Genomic DNA, 16357 nt, shown 5'->3' with positions numbered 1-16357 from the left:
TTCTTAAAAACTTGCAGTGACAGGGATTCCACAACCTATCTTGAAAGCCGATTCCACATCTTAACTATCCTTATAGTTAGAAAGCTTTTCCTAATATCTAAACTAAATCTCCCTTGCTGCAGATTAAGTCCATTGCTTCTTGTCCTACCTTCAGTGGACATGGAGAACAATTAGTCATAGTTTTATTGTCCTCTTTATAACAGCCCTTAATATGCTTGAAAACTGTTATCAGGTTCCTCCCTGCCCCTTTTCTGAAGATTAAGCATGCATAGTTTTTTTCCATAGGTCAGGTTTTCTAAATCCTTCTAAATCTTTGATCATTTTGTTGCTTTCCTCCTTTGTATTTCAAAGATATTAATTTATTTGTATTTAAGTGATTAAACAAGTTTTATAAGATTTCTGTTAAAAAGAATGACTCTGTTAATGAAGGGGGGAAAATGTGACTATATGCCTACTGTAAAAGGTAAATTTCATAATTACGACTTTAAAATTTGCTCCTTGTAGTGTCCTGAATTCAAAAGACCCAGGGATATTGCTGTTGACTGGATTGCTGGAAATATTTACTGGACAGATCATTCTAGAATGCATTGGTTCAGTTACTATACAACTCACTGGACAAGTTTAAGATACTCCATCAATGTAGGACAGTTGAATGGACCAAACTGTACAAGGTTGCTTACAAATACGGCAGGAGAACCATATGCAATTGCTGTAAATCCTAAAAAGGGGTATGTTATTTCTGTGGCATTTTATCATGTTGTATTCTATTTTATAAATAACAACATACATAGAAGTTTAAGCAAAGCAAACATGACTTACTGCATAATAATGTCTACAAATGTGCACATTTGGTTATTTAGCCTTTCTGCTTCAGTTCACCCATCTGCAAAATGAGGTTAATATTCCTCATCTCTCAGGTGTTTTGTGAGACTCACAATAATATAATGTCTGTTAAGTATTTTGAGATCATTTGAAGAAAGGTGCTATGTACATTTCAGGTATTAATTTATGCAAATTCATGGCAACAATTTTATGTTTGATATTTTTAGGATGATGTATTGGACTGTCATTGGGGACCACTCTCACATAGAAGAAGCGGCAATGGATGGTACTCTAAGAAGGATATTGGTACACAAGAATTTACAAAGACCTACAGGTACATGGAATTTCAAATTCCCCATTAAAAAGTAGCATTGTGTGGATTTCTTGACTGACTTCCAGTTTTGCAGTCCTAAAGAATTCTATAATTTTATATTCTAGTAAAAAATATACAGTTAACTATTACATTCATAATATTTTAAAATAACATAACTGAATCTAGATAAGCTTAACAAAGTAACTTTATAAGACAATACCAAATAACTATAGATATAGAGAGAGAGGGAATTAACAGAACAGAGCATTTTGAGTCATTCATTCCCTGTTGTTCAATCCTAGCTTTTGCCATTTTGAGATTTAGGGACACCCAGAGGATAGGGTTTCATCCCTGACCATCTTGGCTAATAGCCATTGATGAACCCATCCATATGAACTTATATAATTTTTTGTACCCATTTATACTTTTGGCCTTCACAACATTCCCTTTACAACACAACAAGCTGGCTGTGCATTGTGTGAAGACATACTTCCTTTTGTTTTAAACTTGCTGCCTATTAATTTCCTTGAGTGACCCCACAGTTATTGCTTTATGTGAAGGGGTAAATTACTCTTCATATATTTGCTTTCTCCGTACCATCAATGATTTTATCAACCTCTATCGTATTCCCCTTTAGTCATGTTCACAAGCTGAACAGTGCTAGTGTTTTTAATCTCTCCTCAAATGGAAGCTGTTCCATACACCTAATCATTTTTGTTGCCCTTAGCAGTACTTTTTACAAATCTAATGTATCTTTTTTGAGGTGAAGCTACCAGAACTATACACAGTATTCAAGATGTGAGCATCCCATGGCTTTATATTGTGCCATTACGGTATTTTCTGTCTCATTATCTCTCCATTTCCTAATGGTTCCTAACATTCTGTTAGCTTTTTTAACTGCTGCTGCACATTACACAGATGTTTTCAGAGAACTATCCACAATGACGGCAAGATCTCCTTTTTGAGTGGTAACAGCTAATTTAGACCCCATAATTTTGTGTGGATACTTGGGATTATATTTTCCAATATGCATTACTTTGCCTTTATCAACACTGAATTTCATCTGCAGTTTTCTTGCCCACTCATCCAGTTTTCTGAGATCCCTTTGTACCTCTTCCCAGTGAATTTTGGACTTGGCTATTTTGAGTACTTGTGTACTGCAAAATTGTCTGCAAATTTTGCCACCTCACTGTTCCCCCACTTTTGCAATATTTATGAATATGTTGAACAGCTCAGGTCCCAGTGCAGATCCTTGGGGGATTCCATTATTTACTTCTCTCCATTGTAAAAACTGACCATTTATTTCTACCATTTCTTTCATATCTTTTAACCAGTTACTGATGCATGAGAGGACCTTCCTTCTTATCCCATGACTGCTTATTTTGCTTAACAGCCTTTGGTGATGATCATGTCAAATTGCTTTCTGAAAGGCCAGCTACATTATATACACTGAATCAGCATTGTTCACATGCTTATTGACTCCCTCAGAAAATTCTAAGCGGTTGATGAGGCATGAGTTCCCTTTACAAAAGCCATGTTGACCCATCCCCAACATGTTGTGTTTGTGTGTGTATGTGTGTGTGGTAATTCTGTACTTGATTATAGTTCCAACCAGTTTACAGGCACTGAAGTTAGGCTTACTAGCCGTAATTGGTAGGGTCATCTGTGGAGCCTTTTTAAAAAATAGGCATTACATTATCTAACCTCCAATTATCTGATACAAAGCCTGATTTAAATGATAGATTACATACCACAGTTAGTAATTCTGTATTTTCACATTTGAGTTCCTTCAGAACTCTTGGGTGAATACCATCTGGTCCTAGTGACTTATTACTATGTGATTTATCAATTTGTTCTAAAACCTCTGCTATTGACACGTTAATCTGGAAACGTTTCACAGATTTGTCACCTGAAATGAATGGTTTGTGTGTGGGATCTCCCCTACATCCTCTGTAGTCTGGTTTGGCCAATGTACATGGCAGAGGGGCATTGCTGGCACATGATGGCATCTATCACATTAGTAGATGTGCGGGTGAATGAGCCCCTGAAGGTGTGGCTGATGTTGTTGGGTCCTCTGATGGTGTTGCTAGAGTAGATACGGGGACAGAGTAGGCAACGGGGTTTGTTACAGAGATTGGTTCCTGGACTAGTGTTTGTGTGGTGTGGTGTGTAGTTGCTGGTGAGTATTTGCTTCAGGTTGGGGGGCTGTCAGTTAGAGAGAACTGGCCTTCCTCCCAAGGTCTGTGAGAGTGTCGGATCATTTTCCAGGATAGGATGTAGATTGTTGATGATGTGCTGGAGAGGTTTTAGCTGGGGCCTGTACATGATGGCCAGTGGTGTTCTGTTAATGTGATATATGCCATCATGTGCCAGCAATGCCCCTCTGCCATGTATATTGACCAACCCAGACAATCTCTATGTAAAAGAATAAATGGATATGAATCAGACATCAGGAATGGTAACATACAAAAGCCAGTAGGAGAAGACTTCAACCTCCATGGACATTCAATAGCAGATTTAAAGGTAGCCATCCTTCAACAAAAAAAAAACCTTCAAAAACAGACTTCAAAGAAAAACTGCAGAGCTACAATTCATTTGCAAACTTAACACCATTAATTTGGGCTTGAATAGGGACTGGGAGTGTTTGGCGCACTACAAAAGCAATTTTCCCTCTCTTCGTATTGACACCTCCTCATCAATTATTGGGAGTGGACCACATCCGCCCTGACTGAATTGGCCTTGTAAACACTGGTTCTCCACTTGTAACGTAACTCCCTTCTCTTCATGTGTCAGGATATCTATACCTGTATCTGTAATTTTTACTCCATGCATCTGAAGAAGTGGGTTTTTACCCATGAAAGCTTATGCCCAAATAAATCTGTTAGTCTTTAAGGCACCACCGGACTCCTTGTTGTTTTAGCACCTTGATCATCCAGTGGCCCAAATTTTTTTAATTTGGGGTATTCATTTAGTTTGAGCCTCTATTACTGTGTTTTTAAAAGGTCTCTACAGTTTGCAGGTATTTCACCCTTGTGACTGTTCCTTTTAATTTCTGTTAACTAGCTTCCTCATTTTTGAAGTTAAATGCCACTGCAGTGGATTTCTTTGGCAGGATGTTATATTTAATTACATTATTGTCACTATTTCCAAGCAGATTGGTTATATTCACCTCTTGGACAAAACCCTGTGCTCCACTTAGGACTAAATCAAGACAAGCTACTCGAAGAAGTAGTCATTTTTTGTGTCTAGAGATTTTGTGTCTGCATCCCTTTCTGAGATGACATATAACCGGTCAATATAAGCATCATTAAGAAAAGGAGTACTTGTGGCACCTTAGAGACTAACAAATTTATTTGAGCATAAGCTACAGCTCATGAAAGCTTATGCTCAAATAAATTTGTTAGTCTCTAAGGTGCCACAAGTACTCCTTTTCTTTTTGCGAATAAAGACTAACACGGCTGCTACTCTGAAACCTATAAGGATAATTGAAATTCCTTATAACTATTGTGTTTACTGCGTTTGTAGCTTTTCTAATCTTCCTGAGCATTTCATAGCTGCCATCACCCTCCTGGTCAGGTGATCAGCAGTATATTAGTACTGCTGTACTCTTAATGTTAAACATGGAATTTATATCTGTAGAGATTCTATAGTATAGTTTTATTCATTTAAGATTTTTACTTTATTTGACTCTGTTTTCTTTCACATTTAGTGCCACTCCCCCACCAGCACGACCTATGGGCATTCCTATGTATTTAGTACCCTGGTATTACCAGGTCTTATTGATTATCCTCATTCCACCAACTTTTGGTGGTGCCTTTTATATCACTATCCTTATTTAATGCCAAGCAATCTAGTTCACCCATCTCAGTATTTAGACTTCTAGCATTTGTATATAAGAACTTGTACATTTTGTCTGTATTCAGTTGCTTGCCTTCATGTGTTGTATTTAAATGGGAGTCATTGTTTGTTCCTTACTAGCTCTCACCTGTACTTTACCAACTTCTTTCCTATACTCTTTACTAGGATATAGAGTTCCTCTTTCATAAATTCATTCATATGACTCAGCCTGAGCTTATACTTTTCCAAACCTGTGTACTTTTTTCCAGCCCTTTCCCCGAAGGTTCCCCAGTTTTTAATAAACCTAAAAGCCTCCTCCCCACACAATTGTCTCATCCTTGCATTGAGACACTGCAGTTCTGCCTGTCTTTCTGGCCTTGCATGTGGAACTGGAAGCATTTCAGAGAATACTACCAGGAAGGTTCTGGACTTTAATCTCTTACCCAGTAGCCTATATTTGGCCTCCAGGACCTGTCTCCTACTTTTCCTATGTCCTTTGTTCCACAGCCCCGACTCTTCTCCTGTACTGCACATAAGTCTGTCTAAATATTTTCTGAGATCTGCAACCTTCATACCTGGCAGGAAATTTATCATGCAGTTCTCCTGGTCATCACAAACCCGGTTATCTATATTCTAATAAATAAATACCCCATCTTCCTAGTAACTGGGGTTCCCTACCTAGGTGGGGTATCTTAAATGCAAGAGGTATCATGATATCATCTAGAAGGAAGGAATCTATGGGATTGCTTCCCTTCACTCCAGCTTGATGTTCTCCTTCCCTGTGACTTTCATCCTCCTCAACACACTGATGCATCAGAGTTGGAGTGGGATTGCTCTATTGTGTCCCTGAAAGTCTCCTCTGAGTATCTATCTGTTTCCCTTAGCTCCACTGGTTCAGCTACTCTGACCTCGAACCCATACTGTGTCTGATGAGCTGCTTGCACCGCATACACACAAATACCATGGACATACAAGGCAGATAATTGTACATGCTGCATTTAGTGCAATCAATTGGATAGCCCCCACTCTGATGCTGGACTTCTGCATGTATTATTCTTATTCTTGCAGGTGTTTTGGGGGTAGGGGGATAGGCAGGTGGAGAAGGGGGTTATTGATCTAAGTTTTGCGTCTGTTTGTTAGCTGTATCTGCCTCTTGCCCTTGCTAAACTCCCTCATAAAACTCCCCTGTTTGTTGCTTCTGTTATCCCTGAGTTAGCCCTCCCATTTATAAAGGGATCATAACGGAGTTAGGGATCAAAAGATAACAGGCTGGAGCCTCATTAGTAAGCTCTCAGCCTAACCTAGTAGGCCATTTGGCTCAGCACTCAGTCCCTAAAAAAGCCACAAAACAATCTTCAAGCAAGCAAGCATACAGCAAGCAAGCACACAACAAATCTATATATAAATCAGATCTAAAAAAATGTATATGTAGCCTTACAGTTTGTTATAGTTTGCACTGTTTGCTGAGACAATCTGTTCCACCTTGTGTTTAGTTAAGAAACTCTCAGTACCTTTCCCAAACCTGAAGAAGAGCTCTGTGTAGCTCGAAAGCTTGCCTCTTTCACCAACAGAAGTTGGCCCTGTAAAAGATTTTATCTTATCCACTTCAGTCTATCTGTAGTTAGTTTGGTGAATACTGTACTAAACTTTAAAATCCATTTATTTTAATAAAAGTACAAAAAAAAGAGATGTTAAAAGAAATGACAACTTAATGTATTGTTCCCTAAGTATTAAACAGAAGAATTTAAGCTTAACAAGAAAAGTAACAAGTAAGATCATCTGAGTTATGTAGGGTTAAGGCTACAGACAGAAAGCTCAAAATAGAAAATTCCAAAATACAGAATGAAATGAACATAATTAAATAACAAAATACACTTCTATACCTCCCTTGGTCTGTTCAAGTACCTCTCCTCCATCATTTCTCCATGTTTAGCCTGAAACAAGAATAATAATAGTTACTGTTAATCTATTATAAATCATCTTTATATCATTATCTATTTATGCTATAGTTTACAAATCCAAAACAGACTATATTCCCTGATTTGTATATTAAAACCTAAAACTCATGGCATAGCAAATTTCAGCTAAGGGAGGTTCTGAGGAGAATACGCAAATTCTTGTGGAGCCTCAAGCTGCCACAATAAGATTTTCATATTTCCCCAAATTTAGAGGAGATTTTTTGCTGAAACATATTTATATAAAACACTTCTCAAGGCTTCAATGATCTCTTGCTTTAATTACTGTTACCTTCTCATTTCCTGACTCCTTGTTTTTCACTCCAGTATTAAAACACTGCCTTTAAAGTTATCTTTCTCTCCCCAGTGCTCCAAACATATCACCTTCCCTCTCATCACAAAGACTTTTACTCAGTGATGTGAATGGTTAGTTTTCATGATATGAAATTTTACAAGTAATAATAGTACAAAACTGAACTGAAAAATGCAGGTGCTGTTTTATTTCTGGTCTGACCACAAACAGGACTGCAAAAGATCCTCTTTTCATAATATTTACTTCTAGCTATGTTACATTTAGAAAAATTTCAGATAAACATTTAACCAGACTTTGGAATCCTTAAAGGGCTCAGGAAAGTGAAAATTAACAAGTGAAGATTCTTGTTTTTTATTGCAAAACATTAGTCCATCCTTCCATAGCTTACTGATAAAAAATAAAACACCCTGGGTCTTGAAATTTTTTTATATATATTTTTATATATTTTCAAAATATTTAGTTTTTTTACTATTTCTGCTTTCTCAGCATGCTAAAAATAGGCCTTTCTGTTTCTATGGATTCTATCATTCTTCTTAATTGAGACTTTTCTGTTCCTGATCAGAGAAAATGTGAGGCTTTATTGCAAATGCATGTCCTACTGCTCCTAAATTTGTTCCCAAACATGACTTTCCGATTCCCGATAAGAGTGAGTATAAGATTGGATATTTGCGCTCACGTGGTGTTGCTATAGCTTTAAAGAGTAAGTATACAAAATAGTGACTCCTTTCACTTTATGTTAACTTCAGAAATTTACTTCTGAAAGACAAATTGAGTATATATTATTCCTTCATTAAAATTTTAATTTAAAAATTTATTACTTTATTGAAACTTTTAGAATAAATCCAAGCCAGAGATTGATGACTATTTCTACAGTTCCAGACTCTAATTGTCATTTATCATAAAGCTTTTTTGTATTATCTATTACAAGAAATTATTCTGTCCAGCTGTATGTTCACAAAGCCAATGTGGGCTCTGGTTTTATTTTTGAGTTCACTTCAATGGAATGTTGTATGCCAAGCCTTCAGGCTTTTTTTTTTTTTAAAAAATACATACCTATTTCATTATTATACAGAATAAAACTTTCTCCAACTTCCTCTTTCCTATAAATAGTTGATTAATTTACTACTTTAAGAATGCTTTTGTTTCTATGTATAACTTTGACTTATACTTGTTACATCAATACGGAAAAAAACAGTTTCTTCCATTCTTATAAAACTGTAACCTTAACAGCAGAGCATTAGATCACTTTTAAGCAGATGGAAAATTTTAACAGAACACAAAATAGTAAATATAATCATTTAAGAGGTCCCTAATAGAGCATAGTCTGCTTGATTTAAAGTCATTGCCTAGAGGCTGGTTAGGCATAATGTATCTGTGTTTTATTCTAGATATCTGAATATCATTGTTTAAATACTTAGTCTAGTTAAACTAAAACAAACAAACATAACATTTCTGTTTTAATTCTTATAATATGTAAAATACTGGCATTATTCAAGTCTGATGACAATAGAAAATACTTCTGTATGGCAGGATACATAGATTTGGAAGATCCCATGGAACATTAACACCCTGATCCTACAATTCACTGTGCTCACCTGTGCGCACTCACACCTGAATGGAGCTCTACTGAAGTCAGTCGGGCTCCATACAGGCACAGGATCACGGCCTATGTGTATATGAAATAAAAGGGACGCGGTATATTTCCACCTGACTGGGGTTGGGTGTTGAAAAGGAAATAACCAGTGGGAAGGAAATTAAAGAAATTAAAAGGAACTGGTTCACTCAGCCTGAATTTAAGGATTGAGCAGAAACCTTACTTGTCTATTTTCTTCAGATTCCTACATTGCATTCATCTATGTAGTATTGCAATGCCTTCCATGAAATGAGAGATGGGAAAGCCTATAATCTACAAAACGCTATGGTATATTTTTATACTGGTATATTTTTATACTTTTATTGTAAATGTAAACTCTCTCTCTCTCTCTTTTTTTTTTTTTTTTTTTTGTTGGCAGGTCTTGTAGTTGATCAGTTCAGTCGGCGTTTGTTCTGGGCTGACTTTGAATTATCTGTTATTGGCAGTGTTCTTTTTGATGGCTCTGATTCAGTAGTATCTGTGAGCAGTAAACAAGGTATGCAGAGTTTTTCTATAACACATACTTTGAAAGAACTGTTAATTAAAAAGAAATTATCTCAATTTCTGTATTATTTGTGGTATTTCCATTTAGCAATACAGTGAATATTCTGTTGCTGTTAGAGATTTTTGTAGATAATGGATTTGTAAGGCTCCAATCCCAGCATTGACTAAGTGCAGGGACACCTTGTTTGACTTTAGGGGAGCTCCATATGGCCACAGGTGTAGGTCTGCATCCAGACTACTGCAGCCTACATGTGTAATTCACAGTATGCTGAATAACGTCAGGCTAGAGCTTTCAGCTATTTGCATTCCATTGCATAGAAATCCTATGTAGAGTAATTGTAGGCCATTTAGCCTGACATCAGTCCCAGGGAAAATAATGGAAAAGCTGATGTGGAAATCAGTCAATAAAAAATTAAAGCATAGAAATATAATTAATGTTAAGCAACAGAAAATAGGCCTTGTCAAACAAACTTTATTTCATTTTTATGAGATTACAATGATTAATAAAGGTAACTGCATATATGTAATATATGTTTACATTCTGATAAAAAAAACCTATCACTACACAACATCAATAAAGCACATGTTCAATGGATTGAACTGATTGGACTGATTGACAGATCTCAAAAAGTAATTGTCAGTGGTGAATCATCATTGAAACAGTGAGTTTCTGGGGGTTCCACAGGGATCATCGGTTCTAGGTCCCACGCTATTTAATATTTATATCAATGATATAGAAGTAAATTAAATTTGCAGACGACACAAAGATTGACAGAGTGGTAAATAATGATTAGGCCATCATACAGAACTATCTGGATCACTTGGTATGATGGGCCCATTCAAACAAAATATATTTTAATACAACCAACTGTAAGGTCAAGGTCTTGGACAAAGAATGCTGACCATACCTCTAGCATGGGGTCTGTGTCCTGGAAGGCAGTGAGTCTGAAAATAATTTAGGGGTCATAGTGGAAAGGCAACTCAATGTGAGCTCCCAGTTTAATGTTGTGGCAAAAAGGGCTAATCCTTGGCTGTATCAACAGGGGACTAGTGAGTTTGAAAAGGGACATGTTTTTTCTTCTGTATACAGCTTTGGTGAGACCAGTACTGGATGACTATATCCAGTTCTAGTGTCCACATTTGAAAAAGAACGCTGAAAAATTAAAGAGGGTGCAGAGAGGTACCTAAAAAGTTATTCAGGAGCTGGGGAAAAAATGCCTTACACTGAGAGACTTAAGAAGCTCAGTCTGTTTAATTTATCAAAAAAAAGATTAAGTTGTGACTTGATTATGGTGTATAAGTAATTTCATGAGGACCAAATGCCAAGTACTAAATACAATGCTTAATTTGTGCCAGGGCTTGCCAAGGCTAAGCCCCAGCACCTCTAGCCTTGGCAGCTTATAGCCCCGGCACTTCTGGTGCTTACTGCATCAGTTATGAATGTTAAAAAATTGCTTAAGCCCTGGTACTTCTTTCACTACAAATTAAGCATTGACTAAAAGGCTGTTCAGTGGAGAAAGGCATAGCATTAACCGATGGCTGAAAGCTAAACAAATTCAAATTAAAACTAAGTCACAAATTTTTAACAATGAGTATGATTAACCATTGGAACAAACTACCAAGGGAAATGGTGGTTTCTGAAAGGTGATGAGTCACTCCTGTGCTTGGCTCCAGCCAATCTACAAGCCAGGAACTGGTCATGTGACTCCCAAACCAGGTATACAAGTCCCACAGAGGAACAGCTGCTAAATCTGCTCAATATAATTCCAGGACTTGGATCTCTCTCCTGCCTGATAATGGTAACAGACTCCCCAGGCCTTAGTCTACTCTAGCCTTGCCCCAGGCCTTTTCCTAGTCCTACTTCAGCCCTGCTCTCATCACCACCCTGCTCTTCATCCTGCTTCACCCTCGCTCCAACCCCATCCTAGACTCCTCTAATTCCAGCTCCAACCACTAGGCCTGACCATGTCCATCCAAGTTTCTCTATTTCTTGAGGTCTTCAGGACAGGGCCTTTCTATAAAATATTCTTTACTCAAACACACATTATTGGGCACATTACAGGGGCAACTGGGTGAAATTCTGTGGCCTATGTTATATAGGAGGTCAGGCTACATCATCTAATGGTGCTTTCTATCCCTGAAATGTATGAATCTGTAGTTAAACTTGGTGTTTTGGAATCCTTATGTTGTATCAATGTACTGTAGTTACAGGTTAAATTAAAGATAGTATAAAATAAATAAGAATATATCTGACAATAAAATGTTAAAACAATAGAAAAGAGTACTGGAGAAATTCTTTATCAGATTAGTTTTACCCTTGCACAGCCATCATCAAGTGTACACATTTTTAATTTCACCAATTTCTGTAAGATACCATTAGAGTATTTCAAATGTGTATGATTGCATTATCAAAAACTGTAGGTTTTCTGAGAATTTTCACGACTAGACTGGTCTAACTGACATGGGGGGGGGAGGGAATGGTTTTTACCAAACTACAAAGAATAGTTTCCATATAATATGACTTAGCAAGTTTCTTCCTATTTAAAAGTTAGGTGACTCTTGTGGATGTTACCAGGACCGTTTGTATGTTAGGCTTGGCCTTCACTTAAAACTTATACCAGCATAGCTATGTGGGTCAGGAAAATATCACCCACCCCCACTGATAGAGCTATACCAACAAACCCGGCAGTGTAGATGCAGCTATGCAGACAGAAGAGTGCTTTTGTCAACATAGCTGACACCTGTACATCTATCAGCATAAGCTGTGCTGGCATAAGCTCTGTACTTTAGACATCGCCTTAGTAATAGAACCTTTTAGATTTCAGCTAGAATGATTTAACTTGTTAATACCAAAATGAAGAATATCAGTATTTGAATATGACTTTTTTCCTTTCTTCTTTCTTTAAGGGTTGCTGCATCCACATAGAATTGACATTTTTGAAGATTACATATATGGAGCAGGACCTAAAACTGGTGCATTTAGAGTACAAAAATTTGGCTCAGGTTCTGTAGAATATCTGAATTTGAATGTTGATAAAACAAAAAGTGCCTTGATTTTCCATCGCTACAAACAAATAGATTGTGAGTAAACTTATTAGTTTAAAATAGATATTTAGAAAAATAAAGTAACTAAAAACTTGTAAATGTATAGTATTGAGGCTGAACATACAAACCATTTGTCCATATTCCCATTTGTAAAGAGTAATTGAGATATTTTCATGTAACAACAAAAATTGTATATTATTCAATTCATAAAACCACTGCACTCAGCTTAAAAAGTCTAAAAATGCAGCATAAAAAGTCAACAGAAAACTGGCCAAGAAATATTTCCAGTCACAATCAATTAGCTTTTTCATAATACTGCTGATTCTGGTGATTGGAATGTAATTAAAAAATTATACAATGTAATTCAAGTTATTTTAACTTCATTATTACCAAAATTATGAATTCCCACTGTAACATGCAAAAAATATTTTACATTTATATGCACCTTTCTTCCCTGAAAACTTTGCAAAAGAGATCATTCTGGAAAACACTTTAGTTACCACTGCGGAGGAAAGCAACAATTTACATTAAGCACTGAAAAAGGTTACCTAGGGAGGTTATGGAATCCCTGCCATTGGAAGTTTTTAAGGACAGGTTAGACAAACATCTGTTAGAGTGGCCTAGGTATACTTAATCATGCCACAGTATGGGTGGATGGACTAGGTCACCTTTGAGGACTCTTTCAGCCCTACATTTCTATGATTATACAATTTAACATTGCTACTTTTCAGAAAGCAAAAAGAATACTGCATCAAAATGAAATTGCACAAAAAAATTTTAGTTAGGCAGAAAATAATTTCCCAAATTGGCTTAAACCATAACAGCAAATCCAAGCCCCCTAAGTCAGTAAATTTCAGGAAACATCAGCTCCAGAGCCCAACTCTGTAACGTTAGTCTGTTCCTAATTTTGCAATAGCAGAATTGAAATCAACCTGGAACCCAAGCTCTGGAAAAGTTGGGTTTTGGTTCTGTTTTCAGGTGCAAATTTCGTGACAAGGCTCCATTTCTACTGTTTTTGTTTTTCAGCTGTTTCTATAAGCTCAACCCTGTCCATCACCAAAACTCATTTAAACATTCAATATTTACTACTAGTACCTGTTTACATTTTGAACACCTTTCATCCTAAAGGATTTTCACGTACATACTATATACAGTTCTTTACCCATCGCTGACATAAAAACCTGGCAGCTTTTTAATAATGCCCAAAATAGAAACTCTACAGCTCAATATAGGACACTAAATGAATAATATGGTAGTCAACTGAAACTTCAAGAGAATTGGATTTTCACCAGAATACTTATATGAACATCCTGCTCCTACAAAAACAGCTGGATTTTGAGATCTGCAACTCTTGGCACTTTAGTACTTCAGGGAGTAAAGGAGGATTACTCACCTGCACTGATGGTGCTAGAACCACCACGAAAATTTTCCTAAATAGCTTCCTGCAACTGAGTTACTTCTCACTTGAGCTGCCAGTGCAACCTTAAGCTACAAGGGGAAGAGGTTCAATAAGGACTCACTTCCATGTAGATAGCTTGCATATGGTGCCCACTCTCATAACAGCACACCAGGAGTAGTCTGGAGTTAACCTGAGATAGTATCCCAAATATTCTAAATCAGCATCTGTTCTCCTCTCTCCTCCATCCTCTGCCCCCACAAGCAACAGCTGTAGCCAGGGAGTGGACTAAAAGAGACTGGAATCATGAAGGATTGGGGTACCAAGGAATTGGGTAGGGAAAGCTATATGGTGGTATTGGGAGGAAAAACAAAAGTGGATCTTAACATACAATCTTGCTTACAACTGGCTAGAGCCACCCTTTTTGTTTAGAATGAATTGGTTATGTTTATGTAGGGGAAAAATCACAAAAAAATTATTGCATTAGCCTCCCAGAGTCCAAAGACTCACCCTGGCAAAAGGTTCCATAAAGATTGTTAATGATCAGAAGCAGTGAGGGCACCAGTTTTTACATTTAATTTGAAAGCCAGCACACCCAAGCACATAATGTCACATAAAAACATGCTGGGATATTGGTTCAATATTAATTCAATGGGACAGTATACAGAATTTCCAACACTATTTCCTACAGCAGCTAAGTTTCAATGGGGATTTCACAGAGTGTAAATTAGAATTAAATTTTGCATATGTGGTTCTTCATTAGTTCTGTTGCTGGAAACAATGTAACTGCAAAATTTTAACATGTTTTTTTTTTCACCCTTGAACAGCACCTAATCCTTGTTTGGATTTGACATGCGAGTTTCTTTGTTTACTCAACCCTTCTGGTGCAGCTTGTGCATGTCCAGAAGGGAAATCTTTGATTAATGGAACATGCAGTGATCTGAGCCTTTCAGGTGGGTATTGGATATTCGTTAACAGATTGAACACAAGAATAAGAATAATGATCAGTGTTTATGTCCTGGCAAAAGGCTAATAGAGAAGTATTCCAAAACACTGTGATGTTGTACAATATATTTACTAATGATTGGAACAGAAAGTGAATAGTGGAGTAGCAAAATGTGGAGATGACACAAAAATATTTACGTTGCTCAAACAAAAGATTTACCAAACCTACATGGGTGAACAGTAAGATGGGAGATTATATTAATTGTTGACAAATGAAAGGTAATACACATTATAAAGAATAATTTGAACTACTCAAAAGCATTGCTGGGTTCTCAGTTAACGGTTAATCACTCACAAAAAAGGCCTAAAAGACCATTAGTGTGACTAGCTCAAAGAACACCTCTGCTCAGAAACCAGCAGTGGTAAAAAAGCAATAGCATATATAAAGAAAGACTTAGCAAATAAAACTGAAAACACTGTTAGAGAATCATAGATATGTAGGGCTGGATGGGAATGTGAGATGTAAGCAAGTCCAGCCCTCTGCTCTGAGGCAACACCAAGTAAACCTAGACTATCCCTGACAAATGTTCATCTAACCAGTTCTTTAAAACCTCCAGTGATGAGGATTCCACAATCTCCCTTGGAAACCTGTTCCAGATCTTGATTAGCCTTATAGTTAGAAAGTTTCTTCCTAATAGCTAACCTTAATCTCCCATGTGGCTGATTAAGCCAAATACTTCCTGCCAAATCTTCAGTGGACATGAAGAACAATTGATCATTGTCCTCTTTGTAACAGAACATAACATATTAGAAGACTGTTATCAAATTCCCCCCCTCAGTGTTCTTTTCTGAAGACTAAACGTAACACCAACAGACTCCAGTCGTCGGCAGGCGGGATCGAACCTGGGACCTCTGGAGCTTAGTGCTTGAACCTCTACCGCATGAGGTAAAAGCCACCTGGCTGTTTGCTAAAGCTGTAGAGCAGACTCATTTTCTCTCTCTTTAAGTGGTCTCAGCGCCACTAGATGGGACAGGATACCACATCCAGAAGGTATGTGGGTTGCATAAACATACCCATTTTTTTAATAACTTTTCCTCATAGGTCAGGTTTTCTAAACCTTTCTCATTTTTGTTGCTCTGCTGTGGACTCTCTCCCGTTTGTCCACATCTTTCCTAAAGAATGATGCCCAAAATTGGATGAGACCTCACTAATGCTGAGTACAGTAGGATAATTACCTCCTCTCTCTTACATATGACATTTCTGCTAATATACCTGAGAATATCAGCCTTTTTCACAACTGCATCACACAGATGATTCATATTCAATTTGTGATTCACTATAATCCCCAGATCCTTTTCAGCAGTGCTACCACCTAGACAGTTATTCCCCACTTGGTAGTTGTGCATTTGATTTTTCCTTCCAAAATGAAGTACTTTGCACTTATCTGTATTGAATTTCACCTTGTGGATTTCAGATCAACTCCCCAGTTTGTCAAGGCTGTTTTGCATTCTAATCCTCTCCTCCAGTGTTTTTGCAGTGTTTTTGCAGTCCTCTCAGTTTATGCAAATGTTATAAGCATACTCTCCGCTCCAT

General features: G+C 37.1%; 1 protein-coding gene and 1 long non-coding RNA gene across 2 annotated transcripts in view; one reads left to right on the top strand and one right to left on the bottom strand.

Annotated features, from left to right (window-relative positions):
* The window catches only part of LRP1B (LDL receptor related protein 1B), a 1336604-nt gene that overhangs the window by 1242468 nt on the left and 77779 nt on the right, over positions 1–16357 (top strand). The window contains exons 78-82 of the mRNA XM_043505072.1: positions 505–728; positions 1050–1156; positions 9253–9369; positions 12285–12458; positions 14646–14771. Coding sequence (XP_043361007.1) covers positions 505–728; positions 1050–1156; positions 9253–9369; positions 12285–12458; positions 14646–14771 — 748 coding nt within the window. The remainder of the gene's footprint in view (positions 1–504; positions 729–1049; positions 1157–9252; positions 9370–12284; positions 12459–14645; positions 14772–16357) is intronic.
* Positions 5331–15819, bottom strand: LOC122458080. Its single transcript, XR_006277914.1, has 3 exons — positions 15632–15819; positions 10187–10189; positions 5331–5361 (listed from the first exon to the last, which is right to left on the bottom strand). It is a non-coding gene; the product is annotated as an uncharacterized LOC122458080 (long non-coding RNA).

Source organism: Dermochelys coriacea, chromosome 11, assembly GCF_009764565.3.
Source record: "Dermochelys coriacea isolate rDerCor1 chromosome 11, rDerCor1.pri.v4, whole genome shotgun sequence".
In the NCBI taxonomy this organism is placed as follows: domain Eukaryota; kingdom Metazoa; phylum Chordata; order Testudines; family Dermochelyidae; genus Dermochelys; species Dermochelys coriacea.
Note: the sequence above shows the minus strand (reverse complement) of the source record. Positions and strands in the feature narration are given on the sequence as shown.